The sequence below is a fragment of the Anomaloglossus baeobatrachus genome, chromosome 10 (assembly GCF_048569485.1).
Source record: "Anomaloglossus baeobatrachus isolate aAnoBae1 chromosome 10, aAnoBae1.hap1, whole genome shotgun sequence".
Lineage (NCBI taxonomy): Eukaryota > Metazoa > Chordata > Amphibia > Anura > Aromobatidae > Anomaloglossus > Anomaloglossus baeobatrachus.
This window is the reverse complement of record NC_134362.1, coordinates 28,461,762-28,485,066: the sequence shown is the minus strand read 5'-3', so window position 1 is coordinate 28,485,066 and position 23,305 is coordinate 28,461,762. Positions and strand designations below refer to the sequence as shown.

General features: G+C 45.0%; 1 protein-coding gene across 9 annotated transcripts in view; it reads left to right on the top strand.

Annotated features, from left to right (window-relative positions):
* The window catches only part of PTPN5 (protein tyrosine phosphatase non-receptor type 5), a 95,994-nt gene extending 79,975 nt beyond the window's left edge, over positions 1–16,019 (top strand). For 8 of the 9 annotated variants that reach the window (XM_075326581.1, XM_075326577.1, XM_075326583.1 and 5 more), the window contains 5 exons: positions 5,670–5,807; positions 6,090–6,200; positions 8,645–8,805; positions 8,942–9,055; positions 14,431–16,017. In XM_075326581.1, coding sequence (XP_075182696.1) covers positions 5,670–5,807; positions 6,090–6,200; positions 8,645–8,805; positions 8,942–9,055; positions 14,431–14,524 — 618 coding nt within the window. In that variant the 3' untranslated portion in view covers positions 14,525–16,017. Of the gene's footprint in view, positions 1–5,669; positions 5,808–6,089; positions 6,201–8,644; positions 8,806–8,941; positions 9,056–14,430 lie in introns of all 9 variants that reach the window. The other variant, XM_075326584.1, reaches the window with a different exon arrangement.
* The last annotated feature ends 7,286 nt before the right edge of the window (positions 16,020–23,305 follow it).

Genomic DNA, 23,305 nt, shown 5'->3' with positions numbered 1-23,305 from the left:
CCATCACCTCCGCTCTGCTGTGTATCTCCCCATCACCTCCGCTCTGCTGTGTATCTCCCCATCACCTCCGCTCTGCTGTGCATCTCCCCATCACCTCCGCTCTGCTGTGCATCTCCCCATCACCTCCGCTCTGCTCTGCATCTCCCCATCACCTCCGCTCTGCTGTGTATCTCCCCATCACCTCCGCTCTGCTTTGCTGTGTATCTCCCCATCACCTCCGCTCTGCTCTGCATCTCCCCATCACCTCCGCTCTGCTGTGTATCTCCCCATCACCTCCGCTCTGCTTTGCTGTGTATCTCCCCATCACCTCCGCTCTGCTGTGTATCTCCCCATCACCTCCGCTCTGCTGTGTATCTCCCCATCACCTCCGCTCTGCTTTGCTGTGTATCTCCCCATCACCTCCGCTCTGCTGTGTATCTCCCCATCACCTCCGCTCTGCTGTGTATCTCCCCATCACCTCCGCTCTGCTGTGTATCTCCCCATCACCTCCGCTCTGCTGTGCATCTCCCCATCACCTCTGCTCTGCTGTGTATCTCTCCATCACCTCCGCTCTGCTGTGTATCTCTTCATCACCTCCGCTCTGCTGTGTATCTCCCCATCACCTCCGCTCTGCTGTGCATCTCCCCATCACCTCTGCTCTGCTGTGTATCTCTCCATCACCTCTGCTCTGCTGTGTATCTCCCCATCACCTCCACTCTGCTGTGTATCTCCCCATCACCTCCGCTCTGCTGTGTATCTCCCCATCACCTCCGCTCTGCTGTGTATCTCTCCATCACCTCTGCTCTGCTGTGTATCTCCCCATCACCTCCGCTCTGCTGTGTATCTCTTCATCACCTCCGCTCTGCTGTGTATCTCCCCATCACCTCCGCTCTGCTGTGTATCTCCCCATCACCTCCGCTCTGCTCTGTATCTGACCATCACCTCCGCTCTGCTGTGTATCTCCCCATCACCTCCGCTCTGCTGGGTATCTCTCCATCACCTCCGCTCTGCTCTCTATCTCCCCATCACCTCCGCTCTGTTGTGTATCTCCCCATCACCTCCGCTCTGCTGTGTATCTCCCCATCACCTCCGCTCTGCTCTGTATCTCTCCATCACCTCCGCTCTGCTGTGTATCTCCCCATCACCTCCGCTCTGCTGTGTATCTCTCCATCACCTCCGCTCTGCTCTCTATCTCCCCATCACCTCCGCTCTGCTGTGTATCTCCCCATCACCTCCGCTCTGCTCTGTATCTCCCCATCACCTCCGCTCTGCTCTGTATCTCCCCATCACCTCCGCTCTGCTGTGTATCTCCCCATCACCTCCGCTCTGCTGTGTATCTCCCCATCACCTCCGCTCTGCTCTGTATCTCCCCATCACCTCCGCTCTGCTCTGTATCTCCCCATCACCTCCGCTCTGCTGTGTATCTCCCCATCACCTTCGCTCTGCTCTGCATCTCCCCATCACCTCCGCTCTGCTCTGTATCTCCCCATCACCTCCGCTCTGCTGTGTATCTCCCCATCACCTCCGCTCTGCTGTGTATCTCCCCATCACCTCCGCTCTGCTGTGTATCTCTCCATCACCTCCACTCTGCTGTGTATCTCTCCATCACCTCCGCTCTGCTCTGTATCTCCCCATCACCTCCGCTCTGCTCTGCATCTCCCCATCACCTCCGCTCTGCTGTGTATCTCCCCATCACCTTCGCTCTGCTGTGTATCTCCCCATCACCTTCGCTCTGCTGTGTATCTCCCCATCACCTCCGCTCTGCTGTGTATCTCCCCATCACCTCCGCTCTGCTGTGTATCTCCCCATCACCTCCGCTCTGCTGTGTATCTCTCCATCACCTCCGCTCTGCTGTGTATCTCTCAATCACCTCCGCTCTGCTGTGTATCTCTCCATCACCTCCGCTCTGCTGTGTATCTCTCCATCACCTCCGCTCTGCTGTGTATCTCTCCATCACCTCCGCTCTGCTGTGTATCTCTCCATCACCTCCGCTCTGCTGTGTATCTCTCCATCACCTCCGCTCTGCTCTGTATCTCCCCATCACCTCCGCTCTGCTGTGTATCTCCCCATCTCCTCCGCTCTGCATCTCCTCATCACCTCCGCTCTGCTGTGTATCTCCCCATCACCTCCGCTCTGCTGTGTATCTCCCCATCACCTCCGCTCTGCTGTGTATCTCCCCATCACCTCCGCTCTGCTGTGTATCTCCCCATCACCTCCGCTCTGCTGTGTATCTCCCCATCACCTCTGCTCTGCTGTGTATCTCCCCATCACCTCCGCTCTGCTGTGTATCTCCTCATCACCTCCGCTCTACTGTGTATCTCCCCATCACCTCCGCTCTGCTGTGTATCTCCCCATCACCTCCGCTCTGCTGTGTATCTCCCCATCACCTCCGCTCTGCTGTGTATCTCCCCATCACCTTCGCTCTGCATCTCCCCATCACCTCCGCTCTGCTGTGTATCTCCCCATCACCTCCGCTCTGCTGTGTATCTCCCCATCACCTCCGCTCTGCTGTGTATCTCCCCATCACCTCCGCTCTGCTGTGTATCTCCCCATCACCTCCGCTCTGCTCTGTATCTCCCCATCACCTCCGCTCTGCTCTGTATCTCCCCATCACCTCTGCTCTGCTGTGTATCTCCCCATCACCTCCGCTCTGCTGTGTATCTCCCCATCACCTCCGCTCTGCTCTGTATCTCCCCATCACCTCCGCTCTGCTGTGTATCTCTCCATCACCTCCGCTCTGCTGTGTATCTCTCCATCACCTCCGCTCTGCTGTGTATCTCTCCATCACCTCCGCTCTGCTCTGTATCTCCCCATCACCTCCGCTCTGCTCTGCATCTCCCCATCACCTCTGCTCTGCATCTCCCCATCACCTCCGCTCTGCTCTGTATCTCCCCATCACCTCCGCTCTGCTCTGTATCTCCCCATCACCTCCGCTCTGCTCTGTATCTCCCCATCACCTCCGCTCTGCTGTGTATCTCCTCATCACCTCCGCTCTACTGTGTATCTCCCCATCACCTCCGCTCTGCTGTGTATCTCCCCATCACCTCCGCTCTGCTGTGTATCTCCCCATCACCTCCGCTCTGCTGTGTATCTCCCCATCACCTCCGCTCTGCTGTGTATCTCCCCATCACCTCCGCTCTGCTCTGTATCTCCCCATCACCTCCGCTCTGCTCTGTATCTCCCCATCACCTCCGCTCTGCTGTGTATCTCCTCATCACCTCCGCTCTACTGTGTATCTCCCCATCACCTCCGCTCTGCTGTGTATCTCCCCATCACCTCCGCTCTGCTGTGTATCTCCCCATCACCTCCGCTCTGCTGTGTATCTCCCCATCACCTTCGCTCTGCATCTCCCCATCACCTCCGCTCTGCTGTGTATCTCCCCATCACCTCCGCTCTGCTGTGTATCTCCCCATCACCTCCGCTCTGCTGTGTATCTCCCCATCACCTCCGCTCTGCTGTGTATCTCCCCATCACCTCCGCTCTGCTGTGTATCTCCCCATCACCTCCGCTCTGCTGTGTATCTCCCCATCACCTCCGCTCTGCTGTGTATCTCCCCATCACCTCCGCTCTGCTGTGTATCTCCCCATCACCTCCGCTCTGCTGTGTATCTCCCCATCACCTCCGCTCTGCTGTGTATCTCCCCATCACCTCCGCTCTGCTGTGCATCTCCCCATCACCTCCGCTCTGCTGTGCATCTCCCCATCACCTCCGCTCTGCTCTGCATCTCCCCATCACCTCCGCTCTGCTGTGTATCTCCCCATCACCTCCGCTCTGCTTTGCTGTGTATCTCCCCATCACCTCCGCTCTGCTCTGCATCTCCCCATCACCTCCGCTCTGCTGTGTATCTCCCCATCACCTCCGCTCTGCTTTGCTGTGTATCTCCCCATCACCTCCGCTCTGCTGTGTATCTCCCCATCACCTCCGCTCTGCTGTGTATCTCCCCATCACCTCCGCTCTGCTTTGCTGTGTATCTCCCCATCACCTCCGCTCTGCTGTGTATCTCCCCATCACCTCCGCTCTGCTGTGTATCTCCCCATCACCTCCGCTCTGCTGTGTATCTCCCCATCACCTCCGCTCTGCTGTGCATCTCCCCATCACCTCTGCTCTGCTGTGTATCTCTCCATCACCTCCGCTCTGCTGTGTATCTCTTCATCACCTCCGCTCTGCTGTGTATCTCCCCATCACCTCCGCTCTGCTGTGCATCTCCCCATCACCTCTGCTCTGCTGTGTATCTCTCCATCACCTCTGCTCTGCTGTGTATCTCCCCATCACCTCCACTCTGCTGTGTATCTCCCCATCACCTCCGCTCTGCTGTGTATCTCCCCATCACCTCCGCTCTGCTGTGTATCTCTCCATCACCTCTGCTCTGCTGTGTATCTCCCCATCACCTCCGCTCTGCTGTGTATCTCTTCATCACCTCCGCTCTGCTGTGTATCTCTTCATCACCTCCGCTCTGCTGTGTATCTCCCCATCACCTCCGCTCTGCTGTGTATCTCCCCATCACCTCCGCTCTGCTCTGTATCTGACCATCACCTCCGCTCTGCTGTGTATCTCCCCATCACCTCCGCTCTGCTGGGTATCTCTCCATCACCTCCGCTCTGCTCTCTATCTCCCCATCACCTCCGCTCTGTTGTGTATCTCCCCATCACCTCCGCTCTGCTGTGTATCTCCCCATCACCTCCGCTCTGCTCTGTATCTCTCCATCACCTCCGCTCTGCTGTGTATCTCCCCATCACCTCCGCTCTGCTGTGTATCTCTCCATCACCTCCGCTCTGCTCTCTATCTCCCCATCACCTCCGCTCTGCTGTGTATCTCCCCATCACCTCCGCTCTGCTCTGTATCTCCCCATCACCTCCGCTCTGCTCTGTATCTCCCCATCACCTCCGCTCTGCTGTGTATCTCCCCATCACCTCCGCTCTGCTGTGTATCTCCCCATCACCTCCGCTCTGCTCTGTATCTCCCCATCACCTCCGCTCTGCTCTGTATCTCCCCATCACCTCCGCTCTGCTGTGTATCTCCCCATCACCTCCGCTCTGCTGTGTATCTCCCCATCACCTCCGCTCTGCTCTGTATCTCCCCATCACCTCCGCTCTGCTCTGTATCTCCCCATCACCTCCGCTCTGCTCTGTATCTCCCCATCACCTCCGCTCTGCTCTGTATCTCCCCATCACCTCCGCTCTCCTGTGTATCTCCCCATCACCTCCGCTGTGCTGTGTATCTCCCCATCACCTCTGCTCTGCTGTGTATGTCCCCATCACCTCCGCTCTGCTGTGTATCTCCCCATCACCTCCGCTCTGCTGTGTATCTCCCCATCACCTCCGCTCTCCTGTGTATCTCCCCATCACCTCCGCTCTGCTGTGTATCTCCCCATCACCTCCGCTCTGCTCTGTATCTCCCCATCACCTCCGCTCTGCTCTGTATCTCCCCATCACCTCCGCTCTGCTGTGTATCTCCCCATCACCTCCGCTCTGCTCTGTATCTCCCCATCACCTCCGCTCTGCTGTGTATCTCCCCATCACCTCCGCTCTGCTGTGTATCTCCCCATCACCTCCGCTCTGCTCTGTATCTCCTCATCACCTCCGCTCTGCTGTGTATCTCCCCATCACCTCCGCTCTGCTGTGTATCTCCCCATCACCTCCGCTCTGCTGTGTATCTCCCCATCACCTCCGCTCTGCTGTTCTGTGTCACAGGGTTACGAAGAAGAGGAAAAAGTTTACATTGCAACTCAGGGACCCACCGTGAACACCGTAGGGGATTTCTGGAAGATGATCTGGCAACAGCATTCACCCATTATCGTCATGATCACCAACATTGAGGAGGTGAACGAGGTGAGCGGCGTCTATAGGATCCTAACACACAATGTCAGACATTGTACATATGGGCAGAGGAATAATGGGGGGCGCCTGGACCTTCATTCTATAGGCTGCCCACCCACGAGTGATAATGCTGCCATTTCTTATATGGCAGAGGGGCCCGGGTGCAGCTTTTATCTTTGCATCCAATTTTGTTACATCTCTGCACATAGATGATGACGTTTAATGGGGTTCTCCAAAATTAGAAAAAAATAAAACCGCCTGATCATCCCCATTGACTTATTCATCTCTCCACAGAAATGCACAGAGTACTGGCCGGAGAAACATGGCGCCTATGAGGGAATAGAAGTGACCGTGAATCACATCATCCAGGAGGACGATTATGTACTGAGGCTAATGACTTTAAAGGTAGGAAAACCCACAAAATGGTGATCACACAACACCGATAATTACAGCCTGAAAACCCCAATAATAATAATATGTATAGTGCCCCCACAATGTCACAATAATGTCCGGCACTGTGCCCAATAATTACAGCACTAAGGCCCAATAATGATAGCCATAGGTATAAATAATAACCGCAACAGTGCCCAACAATAATAGCCATGATGTGCAATAATTATAGCTATTGTGTTTAATAATGGCAGCAACAGTGCCCAATAATGACAGCCCTAATGCCAAATAATGACAGCCATAGTGCCCAATAATGGCAGCCATAGTGCCCAATAATGGCAGCTATAGTGCCCAATTCTGGCAGCTATAGTGCCCAATAATGACAGCCCTAATGCCCAATAATGACAGCCCTAATGCCCAATAATGACAGCCCTAATGCCCAATAATGACAGCCATAGTGCCCAATAATGGCAGCTATAGTGCCCAATAATGGCAGCAACAGTGCCCAATTATGGCAGCAACAGTGCCCAATTATGGCAGCAACAGTGCCCAATAATGGCAGCTATATTGCCCAATAATGGCAGCTATAGTGCCCAATAATGGCAGCAACAGTGCCCAATTATGGCAGCAACAGTGCCCAATAATGGCAGCTATAGTGCCCAATAATGGCAGCAACAGTGCCCAATAATGGCAGCTATAGTGCCCAATAATGGCAGCAACAGTGCCCAATAATGACAGCTATAGTGTCCAATAATGGCAGCAAGTGCCCAATAATGGCAGCTATAGTGCCCAATAATGGCAGCAACAGTGCCCAATTATGGCAGCAACAGTGCCCAATAATGGCAGCTATAGTGCCCAATAATGGCAGCTATAGTGCCCAATAATGACAGCCATAGTGCCCAATAATGGCAGCTATAGTGCCCAATAATGGCAGCTATAGTGCCCAATAATGACACCTATAGTGCCCAATAATGACAGCCCAAATGCCCAATAATGACAGCCATAGTGCCCAATAATGGCAGCAACAGTGCCCAATAATGACAGCCCTAATGCCCAATAATGACAGCCATAGTGCCCAATAATGGCAGCTATAGTGCCCAATAATGGCAGCAACAGTGCCCAATTATGGCAGCAACAGTGCCCAATAATGGCAGCTATAGTGCCCAATAATGGCAGCTATAGTGCCCAATAATGACAGCCATAGTGCCCAATAATGGCAGCTATAGTGCCCAATAATGGCAGCAACAGTGCCCAATAATGGCAGCTATAGTGCCCAAAAATGGCAGCAAAAGTGCCCAATAATGGCAGCTATAGTGCCCAATAATGGCAGCTATAGTGCCCAATAATGGCAGCAACAGTGCCCAATAATGACAGCTATAGTGCCCAATAATGGCAGCTATAGTGCCCAATAATGGCAGCAACAGTGCCCAATAATGACAGCTATAGTGTCCAATAATGGCAGCAAGTGCCCAATAATGACAGCCATGGTGCCCAATAATGGCAGCTATAGTGCCCAATAATGACAGCTATAGTGCCCAATAATGACTGCTATAGTGCCCAATAATGACTGCTATAGTGCCCAATAATGACTGCTATAGTGCCCAATACTAACAGCTATAGTGCCCAATAATGACAGCCATAGTGCCCAATAATGACTGCTATAGTGCCCAATAATGACAGCTATAGTGCCCAATAATGACTGCCATTGTGCCCAATAATGACTGCTATAGTGCCCAATAATGACAGCTATAGTGCCCAATACTGACAGCTATAGTGCCCAATAATGACAGCCATAGTGCCTAATAATAACAGCTATAGTGCCCAATACTGACAGCTATAGTGCCCAATAATGACAGCAACAGTGCCCAATAATGACCGCAACAGTGCCCAATAATGACAGCTATAGTGCCCAATAATGATAGCCATAGTCCCTAATAATGACAGCCATAGTCCCAATAATGACAACCATAGTGCCCAATAATGACAGCTATAGGAATAAATAATAACCGCAACAGTGCCCAATAATAACCGCAACAGTGCCCAATAATAATGGCCATAATGTGCAATAATTATAGCTATTGTGTTTAATAATGGCAGCAACAGTGCCCAATAATGGCAGCCATAGTGCCCAATAATGGCAGCAACAGTGCCCAATAATGACAGCCATAGTGCCCAATAATGACAGCCATAGTGCCCAATAATGACAGCTATAGTGCCCAATAATGACAGCAATAGTGCCCAATAATGACAGCCATAGTTCCAATAATGACAGCCATAGTGCCCAATAATGATAGCCATAGTGCCCAATAATGACAGCCATAGTGCCCAATAATGACAGCCATAGTCCCCAATAATGACAGCCATAGTCCCAATAATGACAGCCATAGTCCCCAATAATGACAGCCATAGTCCCAATAATGACAGCTATAGTACCATTGACATTTTGGGCAATATTTTAGAATGGAGAGAAAGAAAGGAGCCTGATGCATTTTTGGTACACGTCATGGCCGGACCAGAAGACCCCGGATCAGGCTCCAGCACTATTAAAGCTGGTGGAAGATGTGGAGGAAGCCAGGAAAAATGGCGAACCTAATAACGGACCTATAATTGTCCACTGCAGGTGAGCCACAATACCTTTATTGATAGAAAAGCTGAATGGCAACCAATATAGCCGCCATTACTGCTCCTATAGAGATTGCCGGCTCTTACGCAATCTGTTTAGCTACTTGCTTTACCAAATGTCTTCTGTCTTGCAGCGCGGGGATCGGGAGAACCGGATGTTTCATTGCTACCACAATCCTGTGTAAACAGCTGAAGAATGAGGGGGCAGTAGACATTCTAAAGACCACCTGCCAGCTGAGGTTAGACAGGTAAGACAACACCAAATTGTTTTGATTAGGTGCCTGTCATGATTCCTCTGTGCAGAGCATCTTGCACACTAGGAAATGCTCTGCTGTTTTTTCCTGGGCTACTGACTGGCATGTTGATTGACAGTACAGGCTTCCATGCTGGTTCTGGGAGGTACTGATTGCTCACGTTTTCCACCTTCCTGGTAATTGCTCTGCTTCTTTACTGAGCTTGCTCTCCCAGAACTCCGCCAGTCGTACATTCTGGTTCTGCTGTTATGCTGTTGGCCTGTGTTCCTACCTGTGCTCTGATCTATTTTTCCTGACCCCAGACTGTAGTTTGACTCCTCTCTGCCTGCTCCCTGTTCCTGACGTGACCTCCTGGCTTTTCACCTTAGACCGTTACCTGACCACGTCTCAGTTTTCTCCCTGAATCCATTATGTGCCTTTCCAGAATTCTGACCCTCAGATTTTGATTTGACTACGTCTCTGTGTACTCCCTGTATCCAGACGTGTCCTCCTGTTACCAGACCCCTGCTTTCCTGACTACTCTACCGTTTGTACTACCCGTAAGTAGTGACTAGCATCACAGTGCCCAAATCTTTGGTGTTTGGATAGGGATTTAGATAGGTAAGAAATTCCGCTGGTTGAGGACCTGGTTTTGGACTTGATCAGGGCATGGATGCATGTTTTTACTGTTAGGGGGTATCAAACACTAATATATTGGGAATGGTCTGAATTCCCAGCACTATTGAGGACATACTGGTGGAGGTGGTGGGTCCATTGTGTTGGGACTTCTTATACGATGGTCTGGTGTCTCCTGTGGGCGGGTAGACTTGCCTATGACGAGAATGACAGGTGGGTTCCTTTAATGGAGTAGTGCCGGGTCCGGAAGACAGATATTACATCACTGAGACATATCCCCCCCCATAATGGCAGTAATTTATGCCGGCACTTCCCACTAGTGACTTGTTGCCAATGTACAATCATTGGGGGTAGGAATGAGTCATTAGTTACACTTATAGCTGTGAAACAGACTGAGGTATTTCGGGGGAACCAAAGATCCAGCCAAGGAAATGGCAATTAATAATTCTCGGCTCAAATGTCTCTGAATATTCCTGTTATTCGCTCCCACAAAGGCAGCCAAAAACCATTACACTGCAAGATCTACAGGCCGGAGGGAAAACTTCCTTTGAAAAAGGGCAAATTCTTGGAAGACGTGATGCTGATCCCAGAAAAACAATGAATGGACAGAAAATTATCCATAGACTGATATGATCTCCAGGAAATAATGGAGAACTATTCTTGGAAGACCAAGTAGTGGCTGGGAAGCTGCATACAGACGCTTATATGTGTGTGCACAGGGTCCGTTATTATCCTGCCCACAGACGGTTTTTAACAAAGTGGGGCCCTGGGCAAAAGTTAAAGGTGGGGCCCCAACTGGTAACATATTGCACCATCACACACAAACACTTAGCTTGCATTTACAGGAGTCGGTTTCATACCTTCAAAGGAGCGCCATTGGCTATATTAAAGTCATCTGGCCCTCCTTTTACAGCTGACGAACAATGATGGGTTAGAATGATCACCAATAGAGCATTCTTTCCATATACAGTATTTATCATATTATCACCAGCAGATCTCCTGTTTACACCGGCAATGCGCTCACAAGAACAATGGCCCTGATTCATTGAGACATTGCGCAGATCAGTCTTAATGAACGGGGCCGCTGGAATAAGATGCACTTAATGCATGAAAAGGTGCACACCACTTAATAAATTAGGAATATTTCAAGTGTTGTGCACCTCTGGCAGAAATGTAGCTGCACACATGGATATATACATTATATACAAATATACATATATTATATATATATATATATATATATATATATATTTTTTTTTTTTTTTTTATTTATATATACATATATTATTATTATTATATATATTATACAGACACGCACATACATATGTGACGCCCTGGACCCCAGGGGTCACAGGTAATAACACCTACCACATACACACACCCCTGTGAGGTCACACACATGTCACCCGAAAGGGAGACCTGATGCCTCCCTCAGGGCCAGTAGAGCACACCAGGTGGGCGGAGTCAGGCGGAAAGACACGCCCACCGAGGAGACTAGTCTCCTGAGGCAGGAAGTACAAACAGATCAGTTTAGAGAGTGGTAGTGGAGCAGCTGTCAGGGACCCGGGTAGGAGCCTGGGCCCCTTGGAAAATGTCAGGCAGGCAGACGGTGATGGCCGCCTGTAGGAGTACCGGTACAGCAACCGGCGGAACCGTACGGACCGGGCCTGGGTTGGAGCCCGCCGGTCCCGAACCGGGGAGTCAACTGTATACCGGAGCACCAGAAACCGGGTACTCAGACCCCGTCCTAGCTTAGAAACCATTGAGTATAGGCAAATTGACTGATTGCTGGCTGGACCTCACGGGTTCATCCACACCCAAAGTCCCGAAAGAAGGCAAAAGCCCACCGAGACCGGGTGAGCGCCACCGCCAAGGGCCAAACACCCGACGGGCCAGCGCCTGCGGGCAACCGAGAGCTCCTCCGGCAGCTCAACGCCAGGGAGCGGGCTACCACTGCCCAGGCAGGGGAGCCGAAACACAACTAACAAAGGTGCACGGGAAAGGGGCCACCATCAACCCCACAGGGGACATCAGCAGCCGGCCGCGGGGAACGACCACATCCGAACTTTGGTTTACCAGTGACTCTGAGTGTGAATTAATCGTGAGTACACCAGTGCCATCCGGGCACGACACTACACCGCGGCACGGCACCCTGCACCCCGACAATAACATCAGCGCTTGCAGTCCCCCAAGCCGGGCCCCGGGACACACCACCCCTACCCATGAAGGGGGCTACCATCTTTGCTGCGGCCACAACACCGATCCCAGACGAGCCCGCCATCGCCTCAGCGGTGGTGCATCCCGTCACCACGACCCGTGGGTGGCGTCGCGACCCGTGAGACGACCGCGCGGCCCTCCCGGCTGCGCGCCCTGTCGTCTCATCATCACCACCCCACTACCTCTCCCCTCTAACAAAGTGACGTGGTCCCCGGTCCAGAGGCGCTCGCACCACCGACAACCCGAGCCCGGACCTCGAGCGGCTCGGCCCGAGGAAGCGGCCGGGCCCCTCTCAGGTCGGTACACATACATACATATGTATATATATATGTACACATACACACAGCACATACATACTCATGTACACACGGCACATACATGCACATGTGTATATACACACACTAAATACATACTCATGTACAAGTAGATACACATGCACACTACATACACACATATGTACATACACACACTACATACATACTCATATGTATATACACACACAGCACATACATACACATGTATATATACACACACAGAACACACATATACATTGTATACAGACAGCACATACATACACATGTATATGTACACACAGCACATACATATATGTGTATACACACACAGCACATACATACACATGTATATATTTATATACACACAGCACATACATATACATGTATACACACAGCACATACATACATTTGTATAAATACACACACACAGCACATACATATACATGTATACACACATAGCACATACATACATATTTGTATATACACACAGCACATACCTACCAGCCTGTCTCCTTTTCAGTGCCTCTAGACTGCCACAGTTAATGGACCTTTGGTGAAATCATGGTCACATAACCATGATGTCACCAAAGGTGCTTAAACACTTTTAATGTATAGAAATGCTGGGGGCCCTAAGAGAGTGGGGACTGTGGGCAGTTGGTTAATTTGTCCCCATCCTGCTGTGTCCTAAAGTACAGTTGAGCTGTCCTCTATCAGACCCCTCATTCGCTAATGAAATGACTCTGCTGTCCTGTCCTCTAATCATATTCAGATGACTCTAATGACCCTTTTCTCTAAAAAAAAAGATGAAAGAACGATCTTGACTCCACGCCCTGATGATAACAAGATGACTAAACAGATCCCACCTTTAATGCTAATGAGAAGACTCTACTGACCCTGGTCTTTAATGATGATGAGATGATTCAGGTGATCCTGTTCTCTAATGATGAGATGACTGCTGAACTTAACCTAAAATAAGACAACTCTGCTGATTGACCTCTAAAGATATTGAGATGACTCTGCTGATCCTGTTCTTTCATGATGATGAGATGACTCTGCTGATTCTGGCCTCTGTTATTGAGATAATTTTGCTGATATCATTTTATAACAATAATCAGATGACTCTGCTGACCCTGCCCTATTATCAGGATGAAATGACTCTACTGAACCTAACCTAAAATAAAACAACTCTGCTGGCTCTTACCTCTAATGATATTTAGATGACTCTGCTGATCCTGTTCTTTAATGATATTGAGATGACTCTGCTGCACCCAACCTAAAATAAGACAAGTTTGACAACTTTGAAGACACTTCCCTCTTATGATTGTGAGATGAGTCTGCTGACTCTGCCCTCAAATAATGAAGAAATGACTACCTAAAATAAGCCGACTCTGCTGACTCTGACCTCTGATATTGAGATGACTGTGCTGACATGGTTTTCTAATGATAATGAGAAGGCTCTACTGACCCTGTTCTTTAATGATATTAAGATTACTCCTTTGAACGTAACCTAAAATAAGACAATCTAACCTCTGAATATATTGAAATGACTTTCATTACCATGCCCTGTAATCATAACAGGATGACTTGACTGACATTGCTCTCTAATGATATTAAAATTACTCTACTGACCCTGCCTTCTAATGAAAATGAGATGACTCTACTGACCCTGCCTTCTAATCACAATGAGTTGACTCTACTGACCCTGACTTCTAATGATAATAAGATTACTCTACTGACCCTGCCCTCTAATGAAAATGAGATGACTCTGCTGATCTTACCCTCTAATGATAATGAGATGACTCTGCTGACCCTGCCCTCTAATCATAGTGAGTTGAGTATATGACCTTGTCCTCTAATGATAATAAAATGACTCTGCTGACCCTCCTCCTCTAATGATGAGTCTACTGACCCTGCCTTCTAATGAGAATGAGATGACTCTGTTGACCCTACCCTCTCATGATAATGAGATGACTCTGCTGACCCTACCCTCTCATGATAATGAGATGACTCTGTTGACCCTGACCTCTAATGATAATGAGATGACTCTGATGACCCTACCCTCTAATAAAAATGAGATAATTCTGTCAAAATTGTCCCAGTATATGCTGCAAAGCCGATAAGTGAGATGCATAAAATGTCAGAAAAGTGTTTGTGCTCTATGGCAAGAAATATTTTTGAATTTTTTAATATTGATTGTATCTACATATTACTAAATATCATGTTTATGACTAAATATTTTTGTAGGGGAGGAATGATCCAGACCAGTGAGCAGTACCAGTTCGTCCACCATGTGCTTAGTTTGTTCGTCAAACAGAATTCCTGCTCTGTAGAGGAATAATCACTCGGTGAATATCGGGGTAGGTCTCTGACAGACAAAAAAACCCACCTTGATTCAAAGAAAAATGATCAGCGGTACTGCCCTTCATCAGGCTTCGGGGAAGACATTTTCTCTTTTAATTGCAGGTCAATGGGATTTTGCAGCTATTGATGTAAACATATGGGACCTTACAGATGAGAAAAATGGGACGATCATCACCAAAAACGAAAAAAAAAAATAAAAAAAGTTTAAAAATTTCCGGAATTTCTATTGTACATAGAAGCAGTCGCATCGGTTTGTAACAAGATTATTATATGAAGACAATTACATTTGTGTTTTTAAGTTTTAGTATTTTTCCGGGGGTAAAAATAATAAATTGCTTCTGACTGCAGTGTTGAACGACGTCATGCAGAATTCTGTAACGTATTGATGCTGACAAGTAATTTTTTGCCTTTTTTCTGAACTGTTTTTACATTTTTATCTACCGGATACTGTGTCACATGACTCACGAGCGCGTCAAACCTCTGTACGAAAAATTCCAATAGTTTCATACAGCATTTCGCTTAATACCTCATGTTATAAGACAAACTAAGCGGGGGTGGGGTCTGGGGGGATGGGTCGGAATAACATAGCTCCACCTTGCGCCTTTAACCCCTCAAGTGCCAGAGGGGTGATAAGTTTAAACCAGAATATACCTATACGTTATGATGTTTACAGAATATTTTTTAAAAATGTGTGGCCTGGGGAAGGGAGAAGAGGAGACATCGTAGAAGAAAGTGTAAGGCAGAATTTAAAGGAGTTGTCCGCAATTTACGTAAACAAGGCTGAATCATCTTAGAAAGTTCCGCAACTTTTTTAAATATTGCATTGAGTTTTCTATTCTGGAGCATTTTCAAGATCTCTGCTTGCCTATAGTAAACGGAAACATTCTTGGTTACGTTCAGAGATGGAAAACCATTCTGGAACTTGTCTTACTTCTACAGCTGAGGGTTTGTTACAGTTTTAAGCAAATCTCTATGAGCTACGTACATCAAATACTCAGCTACGAGAGCAGTTTCTGAATGTAAATTGATTGATAAAGAGCATCATGTAAGTCTTAATTTTGCCTGTGGAGGCGCTGCAGGGAAATTGAACAAATACTTTTAGATTCTCCTCCAAAGATTGAGCTGATTGCTAGTGATTAATAAAATTAAAAAAAGTGAACGATCAGAACCTTTAGAACATTTAGAACCTTTGGAATCTTTAGAACCATTGGAACATTCAGAACCTTTGGAATCTTTAGAACCATTGGAACCTTTGGAATCTTTAGAACCTTTGGAATCTTTAGAACCATTGGAATCTTTGGAATCTTTAAAACCTTTGGAATCTTTAGAACCTTTGGAATCTTTAGAGCCTTTGGAATCTTTAGAACCTTTGGAATCTTGGAACCTTTGGAGTCTTTAGAACCTTTGGAATCTTTAGAACCTTTGGAATCTTTAGAACCATTGGAACCTTTGGAATCTTTAGAACCTTTGGAATCTTTGAACCATTGGAACCTTTGGAATCTTTAGAACCTTTGGAATCTTTAGAACCTTTGGAATCTTTAGAACCATTGGAACCTTTGGAATCTTTAGAACCTTTAGAACCTTTGGAATCTTTAGAACCTTTGGAATCTTTAGAACCATTGGAACCTTTGGAATCTTTGGAACCTTTGGAATCTTTAGAACCTTTGGAATCTTTGAACCATTGGAACCTTTGGAATCTTTAGAACCTTTGGAATCTTTAGAACCATTGGAACCTTTGGAATCTTTAGAACCTTTGGAATCTTTAGAACCATTGGAACCTTTGGAATCTTTAGAACCTTTGGAATCTTTGAACCATTGGAACCTTTGGAATCTTTAGAACCTTTGGAATCTTTAGAACCATTGGAACCTTTGGAATCTTTAAAACCTTTGGAATCTTTAGAACCTTTGGAATCTTTAGAACCATTGGAATCTTTAGAACCTTTGGAATCTTTGAACCATTGGAACCTTTGGAATCTTTAGAACCTTTGGAATCTTTAGAACCTTTGGAATCTTTAGAACCATTGGAACCTTTGGAATCTTTAGAACCTTTGGAATCTTTAGAACCATTGGAACCTTTGGAATCTTTAAAACCTTTGGAATCTTTAGAACCTTTGGAATCTTTAGAACCATTGGAACCTTTGGAATCTTTAGAACCATTGGAACCTTTGGAATCTTTAAAACCTTTGGAATCTTTAGAACCTTTGGAATCTTTAGAACCTTTGGAATCTTTAGAACCATTGGAACCTTTGGAATCTTTAAAACCTTTGGAATCTTTAGAACCTTTGGAATCTTTAGAACCTTTGGAATCTTGGAACCTTTGGAATCTTTAGAACCTTTGGAATCTTTAGAACCATTGGAACCTTTGGAATCTTTAGAACCTTTGGAATCTTTGAACCATTGGAACCTTTGGAATCTTTAGAACCTTTGGAATCTTTAGAACCTTTGGAATCTTTAGAACCATTGGAACCTTTGGAATCTTTAGAACCTTTAGAACCTTTGGAATCTTTAGAACCTTTGGAATCTTTAGAACCATTGGAACCTTTGGAATCTTTGGAACCTTTGGAATCTTTAGAACCTTTGGAATCTTTGAACCATTGGAACCTTTGGAATCTTTAGAACCTTTGGAATCTTTAGAACCATTGGAACCTTTGGAATCTTTAGAACCTTTGGAATCTTTAGAACCTTTGGAATCTTTAGAACCATTGGAACCTTTGGAATCTTTAGAACCTTTGGAATCTTTGAACCATTGGAACCTTTGGAATCTTTAGAACCTTTGGAATCTTTAGAACCATTGGAACCTTTGGAATCTTTAAAACCTTTGGAATCTTTAGAACCTTTGGAATCTTTAGAACCTTTGGAATCTTTAGAACCATTGGAATCTTTAGAACCTTTGGAATCTTTGAACCATTGGAACCTTTGGAATCTTTAGAACCTTTGGAATCTTTAGAACCATTGGAACCTTTGGAATCTTTAGAACCTTTGGAATCTTTAGAACCATTGGAACCTTTGGAATCTTTTGAACCTTTGGAATCTTTAGTACCATTGTAACCTTTGGAATCTATAGAACCTGTGGTATCTTTAGAACCTTTGGAATCTTTGGAACGTTTGGAATCTTTGGAACGTTTGGAATCTTTAGAACCTGTGGTATCTTTAGAACCTTTGGAACCTTTAGAACCTTTGGAATCTTTAGAACCTGTGGTATTTTTAGAACCATTGAAACCTGTTGATGTATGTAAAGCGCTTTGGAATTAATAGAGCTATATAAATGAATAAATATTATTATATATATTATTATAACCTTTGGAATCTTTATAACCTTTGGAATCTTTAGAATCCTCCTAACTAAAACAGTTTGTCTAATGAGGGGAGTCCCTTTAACACTAGATAAGTTGTAGTAAAACATATTATATGGGGCCACAGTGTTTAATTCTAAATATGTAACAGGACCAAAATCAAGGGAGCTCTCCTATTGTGGGAAGGCCACACAGGTTAAAAGTCAATGAGCCTTTATGGGCAACAATAAGGGTGCAGAGTCGCCCCATACCTACCCTGTTTCCCCAAAAAGAAGACCTACCCCGAAAATAAGCTCTAGCCGGATTTTTTGGGGGCTTTTTGGAGTATGCTTATAATCTAAGGCCCACTCCAAAAATAAATCCTAATTACATACCATTCTAGAATGGTATCCTGAAATAGGACTTGGGCAATTGTTTCTGGATATGTAACTTTTTGTTGTGTTGCTGTAAGCCCCGGATTGTTATAGTCAATGGATAGCTCATGGAAAATGAATATCCACCCTTTCCCCCACCCTCTCCTCTGCGACGGCGTCAGTGATTGGAACGTGTTAATGGAAAATGAAGATTCACCACCTTTCCGCCCATAAACTCACCCACCCCTCTGTGCGGGCATTAGTGATTGGAAACGTGTGCTAATGGAAAATGAATATTCACCACCATCCCGCCCAATAACCTACCCACCCCTCTGTGGCGGTGTCAATGCTTGCAACATGTTTTAATGGCAAATAAATATCCACCCGTCTATGTCGGCGTTGAATACGTTTGGTTGGTATGATGGACAGTGGAAGGGGGTGAATATTAATTTGGATTAACACATTCCAATTACTCACACCTGCACAGAGGAGTCGGCGGGGAGAAGGAGTGAATATTCATTATCCAGTAAGGGGCTACCCAATCACTGACACCGATACAAAATGTAAGACATCTCCTGAAAATAAGCCCTAGCGCATCTTTTAGAACCAAAAATAATATAAGACCCTGTATTTTTTTTACGGAGAAATACAGAGTCCATAGGATACGACTGGATGTTTCTCTCTGAACAGTGGACTATATACCATAGGTGAATCCATGCTACTGGTGGGTTGCCTAGGATGGGAACAAAGCAGGCTGCATATCATCGGTGGTAAGTGTGATGGCACATGGAAGCCGGATGCTTAGGGAGGAAAATCCGGCTCATTAGTAGGCACAAAGAGGGGCTTTAGCAGCTTCTTCATGATGGCATATAAACAAAGTGGTTGGTATCAGCATAGAGGAGACAATTCCTTGTACCACATATCATATTATCATCTTATCCTCAATCAATGCCCCACAGAAAGCCCGGTCACTCCATGGTAAGAGGCTGGGGGGACGGCGGGCAGGTGACACCACTAGATATAGTATAGTTGGTGGCTTGTATACATCAGCCTATAACTTAATGCTAAAAAAAAAATGTTTTCTCAGAGGTAATTTGAATAAAGTTTTAACTATACAGCACCAAGGCAGACCTATGTGTCTCCATGGTGACAGACTACAAAAACACACTTGTAGTCTGATCCTATGATGAAGACAAGGTCTGTCTCTTTCTGAATAATCAGTAGAAATGAAGTCAGAAGAGCGCATTACTGCAAAATCAGAATCAGACTACACAGGGATTGTTTGTAGTCGGTAACTATGGCGACACATAGGACTGCACAAATTGGTTGTTTTTTTTTTTTTTTTTTTTTTAATCAAGACTACCTGAAAAGTTTCATATCTAAGATGCATTGGATTCATCAATAGGTTGCAAAAGTCAACACACCCATACAAACACAATGGTACAATAACTAGGTGTTTCTATAATTTTATCAGCAATTGCTAAATAATAATCATTATTACATATATAGCCTCAAGATTAACAGAACATTCATAATTGTCCCTGTGGTGAAGTGCACATGATAACGGTATAATATAGGCTTAATGCACTGGTATAATATCGTAAAGTATGCAACTAATTGCACGCCATGCGAACCCATCGTATGAAACGCTTTATGTTTATTCCTATAACCACTTTTTAAGCTTCTCCGTTTCCAGCTGTTTTCAAGCAAATTGTATAGAATTTGCACGTTACAATATAAGACAAGTACACAGCAGCCTGGTATCTGCCGCTGCTAATGTTAACCCTGCGAATGAGGCCCCATCCAACAACATGCCATGCCCCGCACAAAGGATAACTGAGGAAACAAGGTGAACACTATCCCATCCACTCCCATCCATATTCCTAATCACAGGGGCCCACTGGGAATTACAGCAGAAAGTGGCCCAAGCAAACTATCAGTTTAAAGCCATCTACTAATATCAGTAATTATATTATTGTACATAGGGGCAGTATTATAGTAGATTTATTTTTGTACATAGGGAGCAGTATTATAGTAGTTATATTCTTGGACATAGGGGCAGTGTTTTAGCAGTTAAATTCTTTATACATAGTGGGCAGTATTATAGTAGTTATATTCTTGTACATAGGGGCAGTATTATAGTAGTTATATTCTTCTACATAGGGGCAGTATTATAGTAGTTATATTCTTGTACATAGGGGGCAGTATTATAGTAGTTCTATTATTGTACATATTGGGCAGTATAATAGTAGTTATATTCTTGTAAATAGGAGCAGTATTACAGTAGTTATATTCTTCTACATAGGAGCAGTATTATAGTAGTTCTATTCTTGTACATATGGGGCAGTATAATAGTAGTTATATTCTTGTAAATAGGAGCAGTATTATAGTAGTTATATTCTTGTACATAGGGGGCAGTATTATAGTAGTTATATTCTTGTACATAGGGGCAGTATTATATTTGTTATAGATTTGTACATAGGTGCAGTATTATAGTAATTATAGTCTTGTACATAGGGGCAGTATTATAGTAGTTATATTCTTGTACAAAGGGGCAGTATTATAGTAGTTATATCCTTGTACATAGAGGTAGTATTATAGTAGTTATATTCTTGTACATAGGGGCAGTATTATGGCAGTTATATTCTTGTATATATAGGCAATATTATAGTAGTTATATTCTTGTACATAGGAGCAGTATTATAGTAGTTATATTCTTGTACATAGGGGGCAGTATTATAGTGTTATATTCTTGTACATAGGGGCAGTATTATAGTAGTTATATCCTTGTACATAGAGGCAGTATTATAGTAGTTATATTCTTGTACATAGGGGCAGTATTATAGCAGTTATATTCTTGTATATATGGGCAATATTATAGTAGTTATATTCTTGTACATAGGAGCAGTATTATAGTACTTATATTCATGTACATAGGGGGCAGTATTATAGTAGTTATATTCTTGTACATAGGGGCAGTATTATAGTAGTTATATTCTTGCACATAGGAGCAGTATTATAGTAGTTATATTCTTGTACATAGAAGCAGTATTATAGTAGTTATATTCTTGTACATAGGGGGCAGTATTATAGTAGTTATATTCTTGTACATAGGGGCAGTATTATAATAGTTATATTCTTGTACATAGGGGCAGTATTATAGTAGTTATATTCTTGTACATAGGGAGCAGTATTATAGTAGTTATATTCTTGTACATAGGGGCAGTATTATAGTAGTTATATTCTTGTACATAGGGGCAGTATTATAGTAGTTATATTCTTGTACATAGGGGCAGTATTATAATAGTTATATTCTTGTACATAGGGGCAGTATTATAGCAGTTATATTCTTGTACATAGGGGCAGTATTATAGCAGTTATATTCTTGTACATAGGGGCAGTATTATAGTAGTTATATTCTTGTACATAGGGGGCAGTATTATAGCAGTTATATTCTTGTACATAGGGGCAGTATTATAGCAGTTATATTCTTGTACATAGGGGCAGTATTATAGCAGTTATATTCTTGTACATAGGGGCAGTAGTATACGAGTTGTAGTTGGTTTTGCCATACAACTTTTTTTTAGTTGTCACAGGAAAATGTTATGGTGGGAGAAAAGAGAATATGATGTGTTTTATCCTGAGATATGTTGAGAGACACATTCAGAAAACAAATATTACATTTACAAGAAAAGATTCCAAAAACCACTGACAATCTACTTTCTTTCCATTCTGTCATCTTATTTATGCATAGCAGTAAGATTCTCCATTCTGGAATTTGGTATCGGCTTCAACCAATATAAAGATGTACAGAGAAATTACTGAGCACAAATGTTCAACTTTCCTACAATTTCTAGTATGAGGGAATAAATGCACACATACTTCAGTGTTCAATAGTTTTCCATAGGAAATAACAGACAACATATGCAGCCGTCAGTCTCCCTGTAGCCGTTATTGATAACCTTTTTGGAATATTCTATTTAATGTACCTGGTTCCTGCCCCCCTGCCCCTCCGCCTCTAGTGACCGGGATGTTATAGTACCTGTACACCCTTATGCATCAGACTTGGAAAGGACAGTGTATGATTGTACCGTCATCATCTCTAATAAGATGTGTTTGTATATAGCGCAGCCCTTTTCCTGCCGCCAAATCCGATATCATTGGCAGGCGAGGGGTTTATAATTTTTAACAAAAAAAAAAATTTCAAATACAGTCTGCAGCATAGCACGGGCATTTTTAGCATTTTTATGAATGTGATAGATCTATCACCTCCAATGTTTCCACTGTCATTTTTATTGCTGTAAACAGATGTGGTTTTTGCATCAAATAAAAGGCCAATTTCAGAAATCCTGTGTCCTGTGTGTTACATTGCGTCTCCTCGTCATCGTTCACTTCTCAGCGAAATGCCGGATTCATGTGCATCACCGCACCTTCCATGGTCTGCTGGAGGTAGCGGAGCACAGAACCCGGCTTCTCTGGCTGTCCTATACACCGTGACTGCAGAAATGGCGCAGATGTGTCCATTTAAACAGGGCGCTTCAGAGCCTTGTTCTAAGGATTGCTATCCCCAGTGATCAGCGAGTTATCACCTATCAAGTGGATAGGACAAAACTTGCAAAGTTGGGACAACTCCTTTAAGAGGCAAAGAATTGCTTCAATGCAAAATATGAAATGGTCAGAGCAGCACCTTCTAATGCACATTAATATACCACTTTGGCATTATTCACACATTGCATTTTGCATCAGTACTTTATGCATTCATGCTAATGCCAATAGGGTTATCAGACTATATGAAGTGAAAGCTGCACACTAAATTCAGAGAAATATGGACAAGCATAACTGCTTTGTAATACATAAGGATTGAAAAATACAATTAGCCATATGAAAAATTAGAAAAATTGAAATGTGACATTGCAAAACTGCTGAGGATTATTTGAAAAAAAGAGATATTTAGCTAATGTATTGATCAATTCATTACTGCCTGATAACCAACTTCACGGTAATCTCTTATTTATGGGGTCCCTAATCAAATGTTACCTCTCTATGTGGTTAAAACCTGCTTGTGTGTATGAGTCCCTAACCAAAAGTTAAAAAAGTTAGCTAAATATCTTT